Source organism: Seriola lalandi, unplaced genomic scaffold, assembly GCF_002814215.2.
Source record: "Seriola lalandi dorsalis isolate HSWRI2012SDOR001 ecotype SW California unplaced genomic scaffold, Sedor1 jcf7180002054885, whole genome shotgun sequence".
NCBI classification, from domain to species: Eukaryota; Metazoa; Chordata; class Actinopteri; order Carangiformes; family Carangidae; genus Seriola; species Seriola lalandi.
In genome coordinates this window covers 5,591,749-5,606,906 of record NW_019525437.1, presented here as the reverse complement: position 1 = coordinate 5,606,906, position 15,158 = coordinate 5,591,749, and the positions used below count along the sequence as shown (strand labels likewise).

General features: G+C 40.0%; 1 protein-coding gene across 2 annotated transcripts in view; it reads left to right on the top strand.

The window, feature by feature from the left end:
- brinp3a.1 (bone morphogenetic protein/retinoic acid inducible neural-specific 3a, tandem duplicate 1) overlaps positions 1-11,942 on the top strand; it is a 49,389-nt gene extending 37,447 nt beyond the window's left edge. For both annotated transcript variants that reach the window (XM_023428710.2, XM_023428708.2), the window contains exons 7-8: positions 3,728-3,950; positions 9,947-11,942. In XM_023428710.2, the coding sequence (XP_023284478.1) occupies positions 3,728-3,950; positions 9,947-11,063 (1,340 nt within the window). In that variant the 3' untranslated portion in view covers positions 11,064-11,942. The remainder of the gene's footprint in view (positions 1-3,727; positions 3,951-9,946) is intronic.
- Positions 11,943-15,158: the final 3,216 nt, after the last annotated feature.

Below are 15,158 nucleotides of genomic sequence, written 5' to 3'. Positions count from 1 at the left end.
CACCCCCCCTTTCCTCCCCCACTGACAGCAAATTACACCCCATTGTTAGAGGAGCCAATGGCCAAAGAAAACAAAGACAGAAAGGCCATGAAAATAAGGGGCAATTACATCCAGTCTGTGTAATGGGAATTCATCTGTACACACAGGAGCAGTTTTTTAAAAGCAGCATCTTGCAAAATTATATGAAAACAACAGAGAAAAGCATATCATCCCTATTAACTATAATTGCATAGATGTGATGGACTGTCCCAAAGTCCCAGTGTTAGCTGTGGTCATAGCCTGTAAATTGTTCCATAGAAGGCAAAACATTAATTCCTCATAAACCTAAAGCAGCAGACATGACTATGCAGCAGTTGATGTTAGGTCACTCAACACTTCAGTGAGGATAAAATAAATCTATTGTGTTGTTTTAAAGTATCATTATACAATGTGATATTATACATTTCTGCAAATTCACTAGAGATAAAAATGTTTGTCAGACAATTTGCTAAATTAAATGTCTGACAAATCAAGGTACTTGCGCACTAATGACATTGATGCAAAAATCCTGTAAATCCAATCCTGCCATAAAGCAGCCGCTGCTTATTGATTGGCAACATTTCCCCCAGTGGCCTAAAAGCAGCCGGAGATATTAAAGGCACGGCTGACTCTGCATAGCAAAATCTCTTTTAATAGTTGGGATATTTGTCATCTCACAGTGTGCATTGTCAAAAGAGCCAACCCTCTCCCCTGGCATTCAGACAACTACCTTGTCCTGCTATTTGAGTCTATATGGAGAAATTGCTCAGTGAAAATCTGAGTGTCCAGAAAATGAAAGGGCAGCATTTACTCTAATGTGACTGGGTCAACAGTGATTCAGTCCAAAGGAAGGGTTTTTTATACCCACGCAACAAACCACAGCGCTGCGATGTAACCTGTGATTTCATACTTTACGGCTCAGCTGTTATTAAGCTGTTTTTATTAGCTGACCTAATTTAATGTCAGCTGAGTAACTGGCAGGAACAGGCACATCGGCCATCAGCTCGCCATTGTGCTCATAGTGTTAAGATAAACACAGTAAACAGAGCAAAAGCAATCCCACAAGATTTTTTTTTTTCTTTTTTTTGACCATTAACACGGATGCTGCGCCCTCACAGTGTCGTGTGTCATGTATTTTGAGTATATCTCTCGACGCCGCTCTGTCTCTGTGTCCCCCTTGCCATTACCGAAGCTGTGAGCTGCATCCACGGGCTCTGAGGGCACCTAGCTGTTTTCAGTCATTTCCAGCCCCTGCCTTAAGCTGTTCTTTGTGCAGCTCGCCGGCTGAGAGTGGTTATTACCGGCTACATGCTTCTGTACGAAGGGCAACTTGATTAGCGCGCAGCTGGCAATAGCTTAAGCAGCAAGGTGCCCTGAAGAACCGCGGTTGCGGTGTTGTATTAAATAAGGAAAAATAACTAAGTTGCTTTGAAACCCCCCCGGGGATCCACTCATGTGCAATATTTGATCCAATAGAACAACTAACAACTAACACTAGCAGCAGAGAGATTAATAATCATGACTCTGATTGCTGAATGAGTTTTTCACAGTCAGCTGATGGTGGAAGTGATTTACTCTGACCTTACACTGTGTGTGTGATATTCTTTAATTAGGAAACCACAGATTCGAGATCAGTATCTCAATTCTTAATAAATCCCATAAGCCTGCATCTTCAGTCTTCAGTGATACAGATATCAGAGTCATATTCATAATAGTATATTGAAAATAAATTTAAGACTAAGATCCATTGACGAGTGAGTAAAATATGTACTCAGGTCCTGGTCAAAATATATTTCAGCTCTGTGCATTTATTGGACACATTAAAATTAACCCAGCTACGAAGGCACATTATTTATTCACCGTTACCTCACAATTTAGCAATTTGGGAAGATTCTGCCAAACAACCCTCTCACATAATTAGCCTCCAACCCCGCTCATGTTATTTTTAATAATGCCCACACAGTGTCTACGCTCACGCTCCTCCAAATCTGACAGTGCTTTCTATTTTTAAAGTCATACAAAAGGGAAGCGCTGTTACCTTCCTGGGTTCAGTGGCTGACAAGATAATAATGGTGGGGAGAGAGTGGGTGTCCAGGGATGAGGTATCATTGTCTTGGTGAAAAAATAATGGTCTGTAGTTCAGCAGCAACTTGCAGTTTGCATCTTCTACAGGAAACTCAAGGGGGGAAAAAAGTTAAGTTAGTGTTTCCTCTGCTGTATTTAGTTAATCAATATATTTTATTTTATTATTTTTTAGCCTCAAATGAACCGAGACGCCTTGAAAGATTCAGCATATTTTTCGTACCGAAGAGGCCAAATAGGGCCGGGGAGGACTCTTTCCCCACATATGTATATCCATTGAGCTTGTTTATTGCATGAATTGTGCAAACAAATGAACAAATAAAGATATGGAAAGAAAAACAGGCAAAAATCAAATTTTTACAATGAAGAAATCATATATAGTGTTATAGATTCTATTTATAGAAGTTATATATTCAACAAATCCAATGAAAAGAGCAAATCCAGTCTGATATAAAATAGAAATACAAGCCACAATGCTGCACATGTTCCTTCATTAATGAACATAGGTACTGCAGTCTATTTGGAGTCGATGCACGTACATCCAGTTGCTGTGCACATGTGTCTGAAAATGGTCCCTGCGAAAATGCAATAGTACCAAGTGTAAAAACTACAGTACCCAGCTGTTTTAGGAAATTAATGAGCCTATTTGAAACTATATATTTATGGCCCATTTCTTTAAATGTTTACATCTTCAGCAGGAACGAATGGGGTTGTGACTTGGTGTCACAGAGGCGGGGAAAGATGGGAAGTTTAGACTTTTTGTTGGATTTAGAGCAAAATTATAGCATAGCAACACACTTTAAACTCCTTGTGAAATATAACACAAATGCATTTGTCAAAAGGCAACAGTCTTTATTTAACATGGGATTCAGTGAACAAACATTGAAGCTACACATTGTCTCCTCTGGGGAACATCTCTCATTTATAAACTGAAGACCCTAAAAAACCCTTTTAATATATTTTATTACAAGCTGTTTAATCAAGTTAATAATTTTACAGGAACATGTAATACACCTTGCAAAATCACCAGGGAAGCCATTGACACTTAATTGGTTTTCTAATCAGATGTTGCGTTATCAAGATAATGTTACTAATATGTTACTAATTACAAACAGTGGTGGTTCTCACACAAGTGTTGAACATGCATCGATTTCCCATCCAAGCAATGGATGATTATGATGATGATGATATTGTTATTGAATGCCTCGGAAGCGTAATCTGTTTACTGTGCATTGTGCGAGCAGCAGACAGCAGCTCTGAGGGACTGACACATATCATCCTCCGTGCTCCTCATTCACCCTGTTCTCCCACAGACAGAGCCGCAGTGTTGCCCTGGGAAAGCTGTTGGCTGTTCCTTAATGAAAGAAAAAGAAAAGAAAATCTTTCCCCAACCCTGCATTTAGCTCTGCCTTTTTCCATTAGCATATGCGTCAAACAATATCACTTCCAGTTTGCCCTGTGGCTCTCGAGCCCATGTGGCCTCTGCAAAGTGATTCCCTCATTTAGTCTTGACTAAATTTGCCAAATGTAGTTGAACGGAAACGAGAGAGTTAGTTCGGCCTGTGTAGGAGGAAGAGAAAAAAAAGGTTGTTCCATCCTCATCACGCCTGTTTTTCCTGCCTTCCAGATGAGTTTCAGAACTTCGTTCGGAGGCTTCCCACGTTCTACGCCCTGAACACGTCCGCCATCCAGTACTTCTGGACCATGGAGCCGGCCGTTCACCAGCGCTACAAACAGCTGGAGCTCAACACCCAGCAGCTCCTGAGCAAAGCGCGGCGCATCGTCAACAAGCTTTTCACCCTCAGCAAGAGGTGTCGAACTCAGCCCAAAATTGTTATGCTGAGGGAGAGGTGAGAAGCTGATAAGTATTCCTGCTGACCTTTCTGTTGACATGGATGTGGTTATGTGCATGCGTGTGTGTGTGTGTGTGTGTGTGTGTGTGCATGCCTGTGTGTGGCTGAGTACGTGTGAAAATAGCAAAAAAAAATTCCAAAGCCTGCAGCCACATCACGAGTCCTTTCAAGCAAGCTGTGAACGGCACTGCTCATTTATTTTCTCCAGCCTCTCTCTCTCTCTCTCTCTCTCTCTCGCTCTCTCTCTCTCTGCGCATTGTTATCCCCTGAACTAGGCATTATGCTAATAATACACACAATATATTAGCGCTTTGATATTCAGCGGAGGTCCTACTGAAGTAAGCTATAGTGTCACACCTGATGACTTGGCTGCACTCCCGGGTCTCCTTTACATCCAGGAAATCAAAGCTATCCTCCTGTGAAATTAAAGTTTGCAGTGTTTTAGAGGAATGTGCTAAGTTTGGGAGATTTTAACGTCGGTTAACCAGCCCGTGATGAAATCGCAGAGACAAAAAAAAAAAAAAAAAGAAAGTTCTCCATCTCTCCTCGGCAGATCATTCAATCTATTTTTGTCTTTCTCTCACAAAAATGCACTCGTACAGTCTGCAGACTCCGAGCTTATGAAAAAGAAATGTGATTATGCCAGTACAGCTGATGCAGCCAGGTTTATTTTAGCAGCGATTTCAGGTGAGAAACCAAATATTCATCCTCTGAAATGTGATTATTTTAGCCACAGATACAGTCTCTGTAGAGATGCCCACCCCTTCCTCTTGCCATTAAATAAGGAAATATCCTCCTTGTTCACTCAAACGATACACTGTTCTTTACACCAGCATTTTACCAATCACTCACAGAATCTTATTACACCCTACAAGATGTATATGTTAACCTGAGAGCTGCTACAAGTTTCTTGCTTGTTCAACATTGAATATGATGATGTTTTTGCTGTTTGGTCTCAATGCAATATGTATTTCAAGGGCGCACAAGATGGGAGGAGGGAATGGAAATACAAATAGCCGTTACACCTGATTTATCATAGCAGACTGGCCGCTGCGGAGGAGGAAACTGCATGTGAAATTTAATGTCGGGGGAAAAAGCAGGTGTAAAATCTACTGCACTGTTTTATCAGAGCCACTCAGCGGGAAAGAGACAATCGCTAGACACGGTGAGCGAGTGGGAGAAATGCAGATTAAAATGCATCACAAAGTTACTTCAGCGGAGCTCTCAGTTCAATGCAGCGACAGCCTGTTATTTTTCCCCAGCAGCTCCAGTTCCGTGCAACGTGATTGAAGGAACCAGTAACTGTCATTACGTACAGGATAATATTATCGGTTCGTAGAAATAATCAGAGGTTTTAACAGTTTTACCAAAATCCAGCCATCTTTCCTGAACTCAAACTCAAACACTGGTCTCTTTGTGGGGATAACATCAGACTGTGGAACTAATATTTCCTACACACACGCTGAAGCAGGGCGGCTGGCCCGAAACGTTCAGCGGTTTAAGTCTATCTGGAGCACTTCACCTTTGCCACTTAAGGGATCCAGCTCACAGTTTTCATGTTATTGTGAGCTGAGCGAGTTCTATCCTTTTCTTATGTCTAATATTTCCTCACATGCAGCCTTCCTCTTGCAAAATAAATGCACACTTAGCAGTTCTATGCAGAGGTAAAGTAACTTTTTCTGTCCCAAAGTTCTTAGATGACATGCAAATGAAAAATGCATGGCTAAAATTGAATGTTCCTGCTGAAAAACACTAAAAATGTCTATTAACATAAACCAAATGACTAAAATCTGACTAAAACTAATGAAAAGATTTAATCAGGGGATCAGGACTGAAAGTAAATAAAAGTCAGGAGATGAAATAAGTGACTTGTAGGACTTGAAATGTGGAGATGAGTTCATGAACACGACATGTCCACGCACCATCGACGCTGAATCTTATGTTTAATATTTCAGCTGGGAAGTATCTGGGGCAAATTTAAAGAGAGTAGTAAAAGCTGTGATATGATATAGTAGGAGTGAGGAAAGTAAATACTTAAACTGGATATTTTGGATCCTGCTGTGATATAACCCGGTGCTCTTAAAAGGTCTGAGAAAGAGTTGGTTCATATAGATTTTCCCTCTATATCAAAATCTTTACATTATGGAAGATAATTTGTAACCTTTTTAAATCGATACTCAAAAAAGCAATTACTATTACTGAAACATCGTGGCTTTTGGTGGTTCTTCTGATGAAGAAAGAGCAAAGGAAAAAAAACATCATGTACTTTTTAACTTGACACTGCAAATCCATTTTCTTTTGTAACTTTCTTGTACAGTCTTTGGAGATAAGGATAGTATGTTTTTTAGCTATTTCAGCTGCACCGTCTGAAAATACAAGAGGTGTCAGAATTGCAGTGATGTGTTCTTTCTTTCCTTTCTTTTTTTTTTTTTTTTTTAAATAAATATGGATTTTAATGGAAAAAATGTAGTGCATCTTCCATTGAGAAGATCATTTTTGCTCACATGTGAAAATTGAATTTGTGGCACGAGGAAAAAAAAAAAAGAAAAGTGTGCTGCATTGATCTGTGTGAAATGAGCTGACAGACAATGAACAGATTGCAGAGCGAACACCCGGCTTCTCTCCGGCTCATACTGCACACTGCGTCTCCATGACAGTTTACATGTCCTGCTGACACAATGCACTTTATGATGGCAGGACAGCTTCCTCTCTCTCGCTGTGCACAGCCTCCACTCTGGAGGTGAGATATGCACAACTGACTCTCACTGATGACTTTCAGAGTGACTGGGGGACTGTTAACGCATTACATCAACTGTTTTTGACAAAATGTCACCAGATTTTAAAACTGATGATTTGATAAAAACGTATTCTGCTCCTTTTCTTTTCTTTTTTTTTCTTCCTCCACACACACACACACACACACACACACACTGTGATGTTGGAGTATTAAAATGACTTCCTGCTTCAACGCACGCAAAAGAAAAAAAAAAAAAAATGGATCTGAAACTGACAAACACCACAGATGGAGTTTTCTATAGACTCTGGCTTTTTCATGCTCGGGATATTTGTGCTTAATGAGTGATAGAGTGCAGCACACTGGAGGGAGGAAAACAATGCAATAAAAAAAGAATACATCACAGTTATAGATAGTGGATCTTATTTTTCCTCACATTAAATGGTGTAATTAGCCTTGTGCATCTTTCTTTTTTATATTTGTATTGGACTTAAATGTATTTCTACAATTTTCTGCTGTTTTCACGCTGCTTAACAAATGCAGCAAAAGCTGACATGTTAATTTAAGATGTTATGACGTCTGACAACATAAAGGCATTAAATGCTTAACTACATTGCACAACTGCACTGAAAATGTTACTTTAGGAAGCCTGTATGCATATAATTTTACATTACCATCTGCACAGCATATTATCACAGCAGCTTTGCCATTTCTGTGCCTGTTTCTGATCCCAGGCAGACTCTAAAAAATGTGTCTTGAGTGAATGAATGAACTTTACTGATATAGCACCGTTCATGCACACAGTGCAGCTCAAAGTACTTTATAATTCAGCAGCAAAAAAAAAAAAACTGGTTTAAAACCATGCATGAACAAAATGAGGTTTTGTGCATTAAAAAGCAAAAAGGTAAATCAAACCGAATTCCATTTTAAAGTGTCGTATCAGATCAAAGTAAGTAAGTGGCCATACTGTTTGATGGCTTGCTTAAAAATACTACATACAGTTATATGAGGCAGTTGTCAAATCAGAGAGCTTCATATCCAACGTGTCAAAGTTTTCATCGGCTGTGTTTGAGAAAAAAGGGTTTTGTTTTAAGGTTATAGCCAATTGCTTTCATCTGTTCTTCTTTGGCGATGGTGCTGTGAACGAGAGCATGAATTCAACATTTATCATCGTGTCCCATCAGGTGTTTGGTGAGGGGGCGTCAGTAGCAAACTCTGCCATATGTGTTTGTCCCCGTGTAGAAACAGGAACTAGCCCTTCAGAAAATGTACTGGAGGTAGCCTCTTATTTTGAAATACGCCTCACAGATTTGCTCTCAACCTGGTTTGTGAAGCGGTGGTGAGAAACTGATTTTCTCTCACTTTGATCTAATATTCATCATAAAAGTTGTAATTCCCAACGCTGCACACACCAGGCAGTCCAGCTATTATGCAGCCAAACAACTGTTTGGACAAATTCTTTTTTTTCTCCTTTAAAAAAATTTGTTTTTGAATGTAAATCACTTATACACGCACCATTATTTCCCCTAAATTAATTTAGCAGCTACAAAGGGCTATAATGACAAAATTGCTAACTCTGCTGGAGAAGAAAAAAAAATGGATTTCGAAATGTGACCGATGTGAGACAAAGAAAGTTAAAGACTAATTTATGACATTATATTCTTGTCATCTGGTCCATCTGCTCCTTTCTTCACAAACAACCCCAGGAATTTTGATTTACCATTCGAGCTGGTGTCTTAGACTAAACAAATCATTTTAAAAGTGCAACTTATATAGTCCTGGTCACCTACTCTAAATCATCACTCTGGATTGAATCATGTATCAGAAACTCTCTAATGTTTTAATCTGATGTTCTATGTGGTTGTTATTTATGATGTTGTTAAAGGGCCATATTATCCTTATTATTAAAGGGCCATATTATCCTTATTATCAGCTTATGGGGTTTCACATTAAATGCTATATTTTTGCCAAAGTTGGAGCAACAATAGTTTTAATATATGAGGAATTTCTGGATTTATGTTTTTGTTTGTGCTCTTCTTCCCTTGGTTTAATGTGGACAAGAACTAAGTTTCAGAATCTGATTTAAAATCGTTGTGCTGTTTGCTGTGTTGTCAGGAGACAAACTGTCAAACACCCGATGAAGCAAACTTTTTAGCGCTAAAACTGTTTTTTCTCTTAACTTTACAAGGCCCAGTGAAACAGCAGTCAGAGGACCTTTAACCTCTGCAAGGGGAATTCTCTCAAACCAAATATGTGGCCAGGGTCTGCTCTCTGAAAAGGATCTAAGCAAAATGTCTGGAGATTTGAATGGATCGCTTAAACGTTGGCCTTGCTTAGTGGACGCGAGTCTCTGGACAATATGAAGTGATACGGAGATGTAGGAGGGCTGCAGACCTTCACCTTCACATTGTTAGAACAGGAGGCAAACAAGGCAGATGGTAGACATCAGCCATGCTTTTTTTCCATTAGCACTATCACTGTGCTAGCTACGAGCTAATGATCGTGTATGGTGTTATTGTAATGGGATTAGCTGGCTGGCTGACTGATTTCTAGACACTTGGAGGATGTGTTTTTTTTTTCTGTGGCTCTAACTTTGATATTGCTTATTTAGTCCCATATATCAACTATTCTAACTATTGATTTGTCAAATGCATTAAAGGTTTGATTATAAAGCAGGTCTAGGTTCTATACTAATACGGTGAAAGTATCAAAGCGCTCAGGCCACAGAGAAATGCACACAGCCTGTATTCAGAAACTGAGCCTTAAAACCAGCCGTCAGGACTTCTGTGACTTTGTGATGTCACGACAAAGCAGTCACCGCTCTCAGCTATGCCCCAAGACCCGCCCACCTGGTCCCACCATCCAACTCTGCAGGATTTGGTTTCTCTGAGTGTGTTTACCTGAAATCTGGTATATTTTTATTAGATGACTGGGAAAACAGTCAGCCAATTAGAAGAGAGGCTCAAAGCCTCTATCCTCGTTGTTACTAGGGCTCCAGAGAGAAGCCTGAAAGAGGAGATGTAAAACTACATTGAGATGGTTTTTGGTTCTTAAAACGACAAATATATCTTCTTCTGGAACAACACTTCAAATAAAACACAGGAAAATTGCCAGTGGTCAAAATAGCTTTCATACAGTCACTCCTCACATTTATGTTTCTAAGCAAATTGGATAATGCTTAGTAATTATTTATAATTTAATTTTATAGATGTATTCATATTTACAGGAAGTCTTACATCCTGCTCTGTGTCTGTTGCAGGCCCTTCAGCTACTGGCTACACTACATCCTCTCCATCATGTACTGCAGCGAGAACAACCACATCGGCTCCTACCTAGAGGAGACCCGCAGCTGCTCCTGCCCCTACGAGCACCCGCCCTGCCAGGGTGTGATCCCCTGCACGGTGGGCGAGGGCACCTCCTGCGCCTCCTGCTCATACGAGAACCGCTCCCGCTGCGCCACCTGCAACCAGGGCTACATGCTGAGCCAGGGCGTGTGCCGCAACGAGGTGCCGGACTCCACTGACCACTACATCGGCTTCGAGACGGACCTGCAGGACCTGGAGCTGCGCTACCTTCTGCAGAAACGCGACAACCGCATCAGCATCCACGGGATCTTCGTCAGCAACGACGTCAGGCTGAATAACTGGTTCGACCCGTCGTGGAGGAAGAGGATGCTGCTGACGCTGAAAAGTAATAAATACAAGTCAAACCATGTCCACATGCTCCTGGGGATGTCTCTACAGATCTGCCTTACCAAGAACAGCACTCTGGACCCCATGCTGTCTGTGTATATCAATCCGTTTGGGGGAAGCCACTCGGAGAGTTGGATCATGCCCATTGACCAGAACAACTACCCAGACTGGGAGAGGACTAAATTAGACCTTCCCTATGACTGTTATAATTGGACTTTGACTTTGGGCAACAAGTGGAAAACATTTTTTGAGACAGTCCACTTTTATCTACGGAGCCGGATCAGGGGGCCCTCGACTAACGGAAATGGGACTGTATATTATGAACCATTGGAGTACCTGGAACCGGGGCGAAATCTAGGCTACATGAAGATCAACAGCATCCAGGTGTATGGCTATAGTATGCACTTTGACCCGGAAGCGATCCAGGACTTGATTTTACAGCTGGACTACCCGTACACTCAGGGATCGCAGGACTCGGCCCTGCTGCAGCTGCTGGAGATCCGGGACCGGGTCAACAGGCTTTCTCCGCCCGGAGCTCAACCTCTGGACCTCTTCTCCTGTCTGCTGCGGCACCGGCTCAAACTGTCCACCACGGACGTTGCCAGGATCCAGGCGGCACTGCAGACTTTCACTGCCAAGCAGCCCAACTCGATGGAATACGAAACAACCAAATTATGTAGCTAATAAGTGGGCTGGCAGCCAGGCGCACAGATGGCAGAGCAGTTATCATACAGGCCTGATGATGGTTAAGAGCAATTCTGGAGCCGTGCGAGGGGACATTTGGGGGACTTTTTCGTTGTCGTCATGGATCTCAAGAGTGCGTTTGAGGTTCTCATGTCAGCTTTTCGTATAAATTTGTACAACATCGTAGAACTAAAGAGGATTTCACCAAACTTGCCTCATAGTTTTTTTCTTTTCACTCACTCACTCTCTCTCTCTCTCTCTCTCTCTCTCTCTCTCTCTCTCTCTGTCTCTCCTGATGAAAATAATAACTCTGACAGTTGATAATATAAATTGAAAAAGTCTGCCATCACTGATATGTTGCCAATGTGCTGACGTTTGTAGATTGCACAAATCTGAATCACTCACATAAGTAAACAAAAGCTTTTTGCCGATGAAGTATTATCCAAGCAAATGTAATCATCTCACAGTTATTACCATTTCTACACCAGCATGTTTTTTTTTTCTTCCTGTTTTGTATTTTTCTGATCACATTTATCTTGCAGTTTTAACATCACGGCCCTGCCTTTGAACCGGGGACATGATGGGCACCTCATTGTTTTTAGCTCTCCATACAACAACAAACTCACTCCTTTTTTTTTTTTTAAAAGACTCTACTACACATTTTGTAAGAAATACAAAGTGAACAAATAGATGCTGTATTAATCCAAATTTGCCGAGAAAAAAAAAAAATGACACCATTATCACAGTATATGTTACATGTGCTTTTATTTTTATAATGCTGTTGTTTGTGAAGCAAAAGTTACAAAAACACTGTCTATAAAATGTATAATACAATTTGTTAATACAGTAAATAAAATACATTTTTATGTGTGGTCTATAGACAGTGTATGTTTCAGGTATGTGAAAAACACTCACATGTCTATCACTGAATCAAGCTTTCTCAGACGCTTTGACCTGTCTCAGGGGGAAAAGCACAGGTATAACTACAGCTGCAATGAGTCATCAATTAATTGATAAGTTGATCAATAGAAAATTAATCAGCAACTATTTAGATCACTGATTAATTGTTTCAGCCAAAAGCTCTCTGTTTTCAGCTTCTCAGATGTGAGGATTGGCTGTTTTTCTTTGTCATGTATGACAGTAATTATCCTCATATGTTGTCAGACAAAACAAGACATTTGATGACATCAGCTCGTCAAAGCTGGTTTAATATTTATCTGGAGCTGTTGTCTTAGCACTGATTCCTTCAGGCCAAAGCTACAGAAGGTCAGCCTTTCACTTTAACTGTCCTATAAAGGTCATTTTCAGATCCAAACGGCTGCTTTTCTTAGTAGTATAATGTTAATATTATTATAATAATCGTTTTACAGTAGGAGTAGGTTGTTGAAATCATTGTGAATTAAATTATACAACAAAGTAAAATAGATACCCTTACAAGGGAAGCAAAAGTTTTCTGTCAAAACAATGGAACAGGGGATTTATTACAGAAACTTCCTACGTTGCAGATCCTATCCTAAACTGTTTGGTAACCATGGTAACTAGGGTTAAGACCTGATTTAGGAAAAAAAATAGCCATTACAGATGAATAGTTACTAAGTCAATGTTTTATCCTATCTTAAGATTGGAAAAGTGCTTTACACAAGATTCCTTACCTCCCAAAATCTTAAATAAACTCCTTACTCCTACTACCTTTAGGATAATCTGTCTCAACTTTCACTTTTCCACCGCTTAGCTAAGTTGTTCAATCCATGTGGCTGATCTTTTATTGCTTTTACACAACCAACAAAATGTCAACAACTCATTCACTGAGAGGCTCATGGCAGACCCTAACGATGTGTTGTGGTTTAATGACAAAAAGCTCATTAATAGATACATGTAGATACATATCTTAGCCCACTCTCTTTTATCTCCTGAGTTACCGTTGTTGTGGTAAATTTCTCTAAAAGAACATCACACTCCTAACTCATCCGTCTTGAAGTTAAATGCCTGTCATTATTTTAGTTCCATTTCTTGTACGTTTTTAATGAGAAATCCCAGCAAAGCTCAGCGAGATGAGATGAGAAACTTAGCGTCTGTTGCTAGGTAACAGACTTAAAAGTTGATAACCCGATTTTGGATTTGCTTCTGTAATACCAAATTGGGAAAAAAAATCTTCTGCCTCTCTTATTTTAGGATGAGAGTGGAAGGACTTACAACTGCAAGTTTCTGCAATATGGCCCCAGAAGTAGGAAAAGTGCTGGTGTAAGTAATAAAGGTGATGTTGGCTGAATTCCATATAGCTGCGTCAGTTTCAATGTCCCAAGATTGTTCATATTAATGGCTTACTGTGACCAGAACAGAACCATCATTAATGTTATTAGTAACACCTGTGCTTTAAGGAACCTTTTAGCGGATTTAGTGATTTTGATTTGAATAAAACTTTATTTAATTTATTTAAAATTATGTAAGTTTCATTTATAGGTAAACCGTTTAAAGTACTGACTTTATGAAAACTGACCATATTCAGATACGCTGTGAGGAAAAACAACTGTGCTTTGCCCAACAACCTCTGCGTTACTACTTCTGTATGGTACGTGAGAACGTGAACATAATTTAGGCAGCAAATATGTTAATACTGAGCAAAACTAAACAGTAGTATATGGAGGTAATTTCCAGGAGAGAGGATCGCTGAAGGTGAAACAGCTGTTTCACATATCGTAGCTGGTAAGTTTTGCATCTACACAAGACCTATTGTTTATGTTGTTACATAGTCATTGTATATTAGTTATTTGAGTATTTTTAACAAAACGAAAAAAATATAAGATAACCTGTTCAAAGCAGGAGGAAAAGTGTGGAATCAGAGAGATTAAGTGCAAATGCAACAATTTTCGACAGATGCATTAAAACCTGTTTCATTTAGTCACAATGCTGAATTCAGTTGCTGGTGAAGATCACTGGGGACCGATTTCCACTCATCTGCAAAATAGCATCTCTGAATAGAACCTTTTAGCATACCTTTTTGAACACATTAGACAGAAAAAGACTGGAACTTTGCAGTGATTTTCTTTGATAGCTTGGGAAGAGGTCTAATAGGCCAACCACAAAAAAGCGTTTTACAGAAAAGAAAAAAGCTGGTAATTCACATCATATTCATTATATACTCATCTATTCGTCTGAACATCAATCCAACATATAAAGAGAGAAATATTGCTGTGATATGATAGCAAAGTAATGAGCACTGATGAATGTCCAGCATTTTTGTGTGTGTGATGTGACCCGATCACGTTTGGCTGATTATTCAGATACACATTCGTTCACATGGGGCTCTGTGGCAACAGGAGGTGAGTGTCTCGGTTTTCAGATCTCTTTTGGATCGGTGCGGAAGCCACACCATCAAAGCCCGTTATCCCAGGTGCTTCTCCCACCGGTTCGTAGACTGTTGTAATTTGCGGGGGTTTATGTCTTACTCCAAGCCGTGAAATAAAAGCCCCCACCCCCCCCCCACCCCCAGATGATTTGTGGTATACACACAGTGTGCAGCACAGCGCGTAAGCCCATTCTCTTACTCCTCTCTGATGTTTAACCATTTCATATGATGAAAGCAGGCAGTATGGAAATGCAGCTTCAGAGACTCAGAAAATGCCTAGAGTATTCCCCATCATATGTTCAGATAGCAACGATGCCACAGTATCTGCCAGGGATGTCAGGAAAATGCAAATGGCTCCCTCCTAGTAGAATGGTGGAATGAAAGGACAGATCAAGTTGAAATTACAAGTAGAAATTCAAAGATCGCTCAACCATAGGTTTTCGAGGACTGGGTTAACTGACATTAAATCAGCATGAGATAAAAAAAAAAAAAGTGCACAGAATCACTTTGAATATGTACTAACGTCTTAATAATGTACTGCTTTTAGTATACCTGTAAAATCAGACAAAAACAAAATAAATAACTGAACGTATAATTTCAGTTCATAATTTGTACTTCAGCTTATTAATGTGCCCCACTGCATGTTGGGATAAGCTGCAGCTGCCCACATTTTGTAAAAACACTGTGCTATTAAGCTAGCACTGACATACTGAAAGACATTCAGTGTCTGTGCGGAAAATTTACATTTT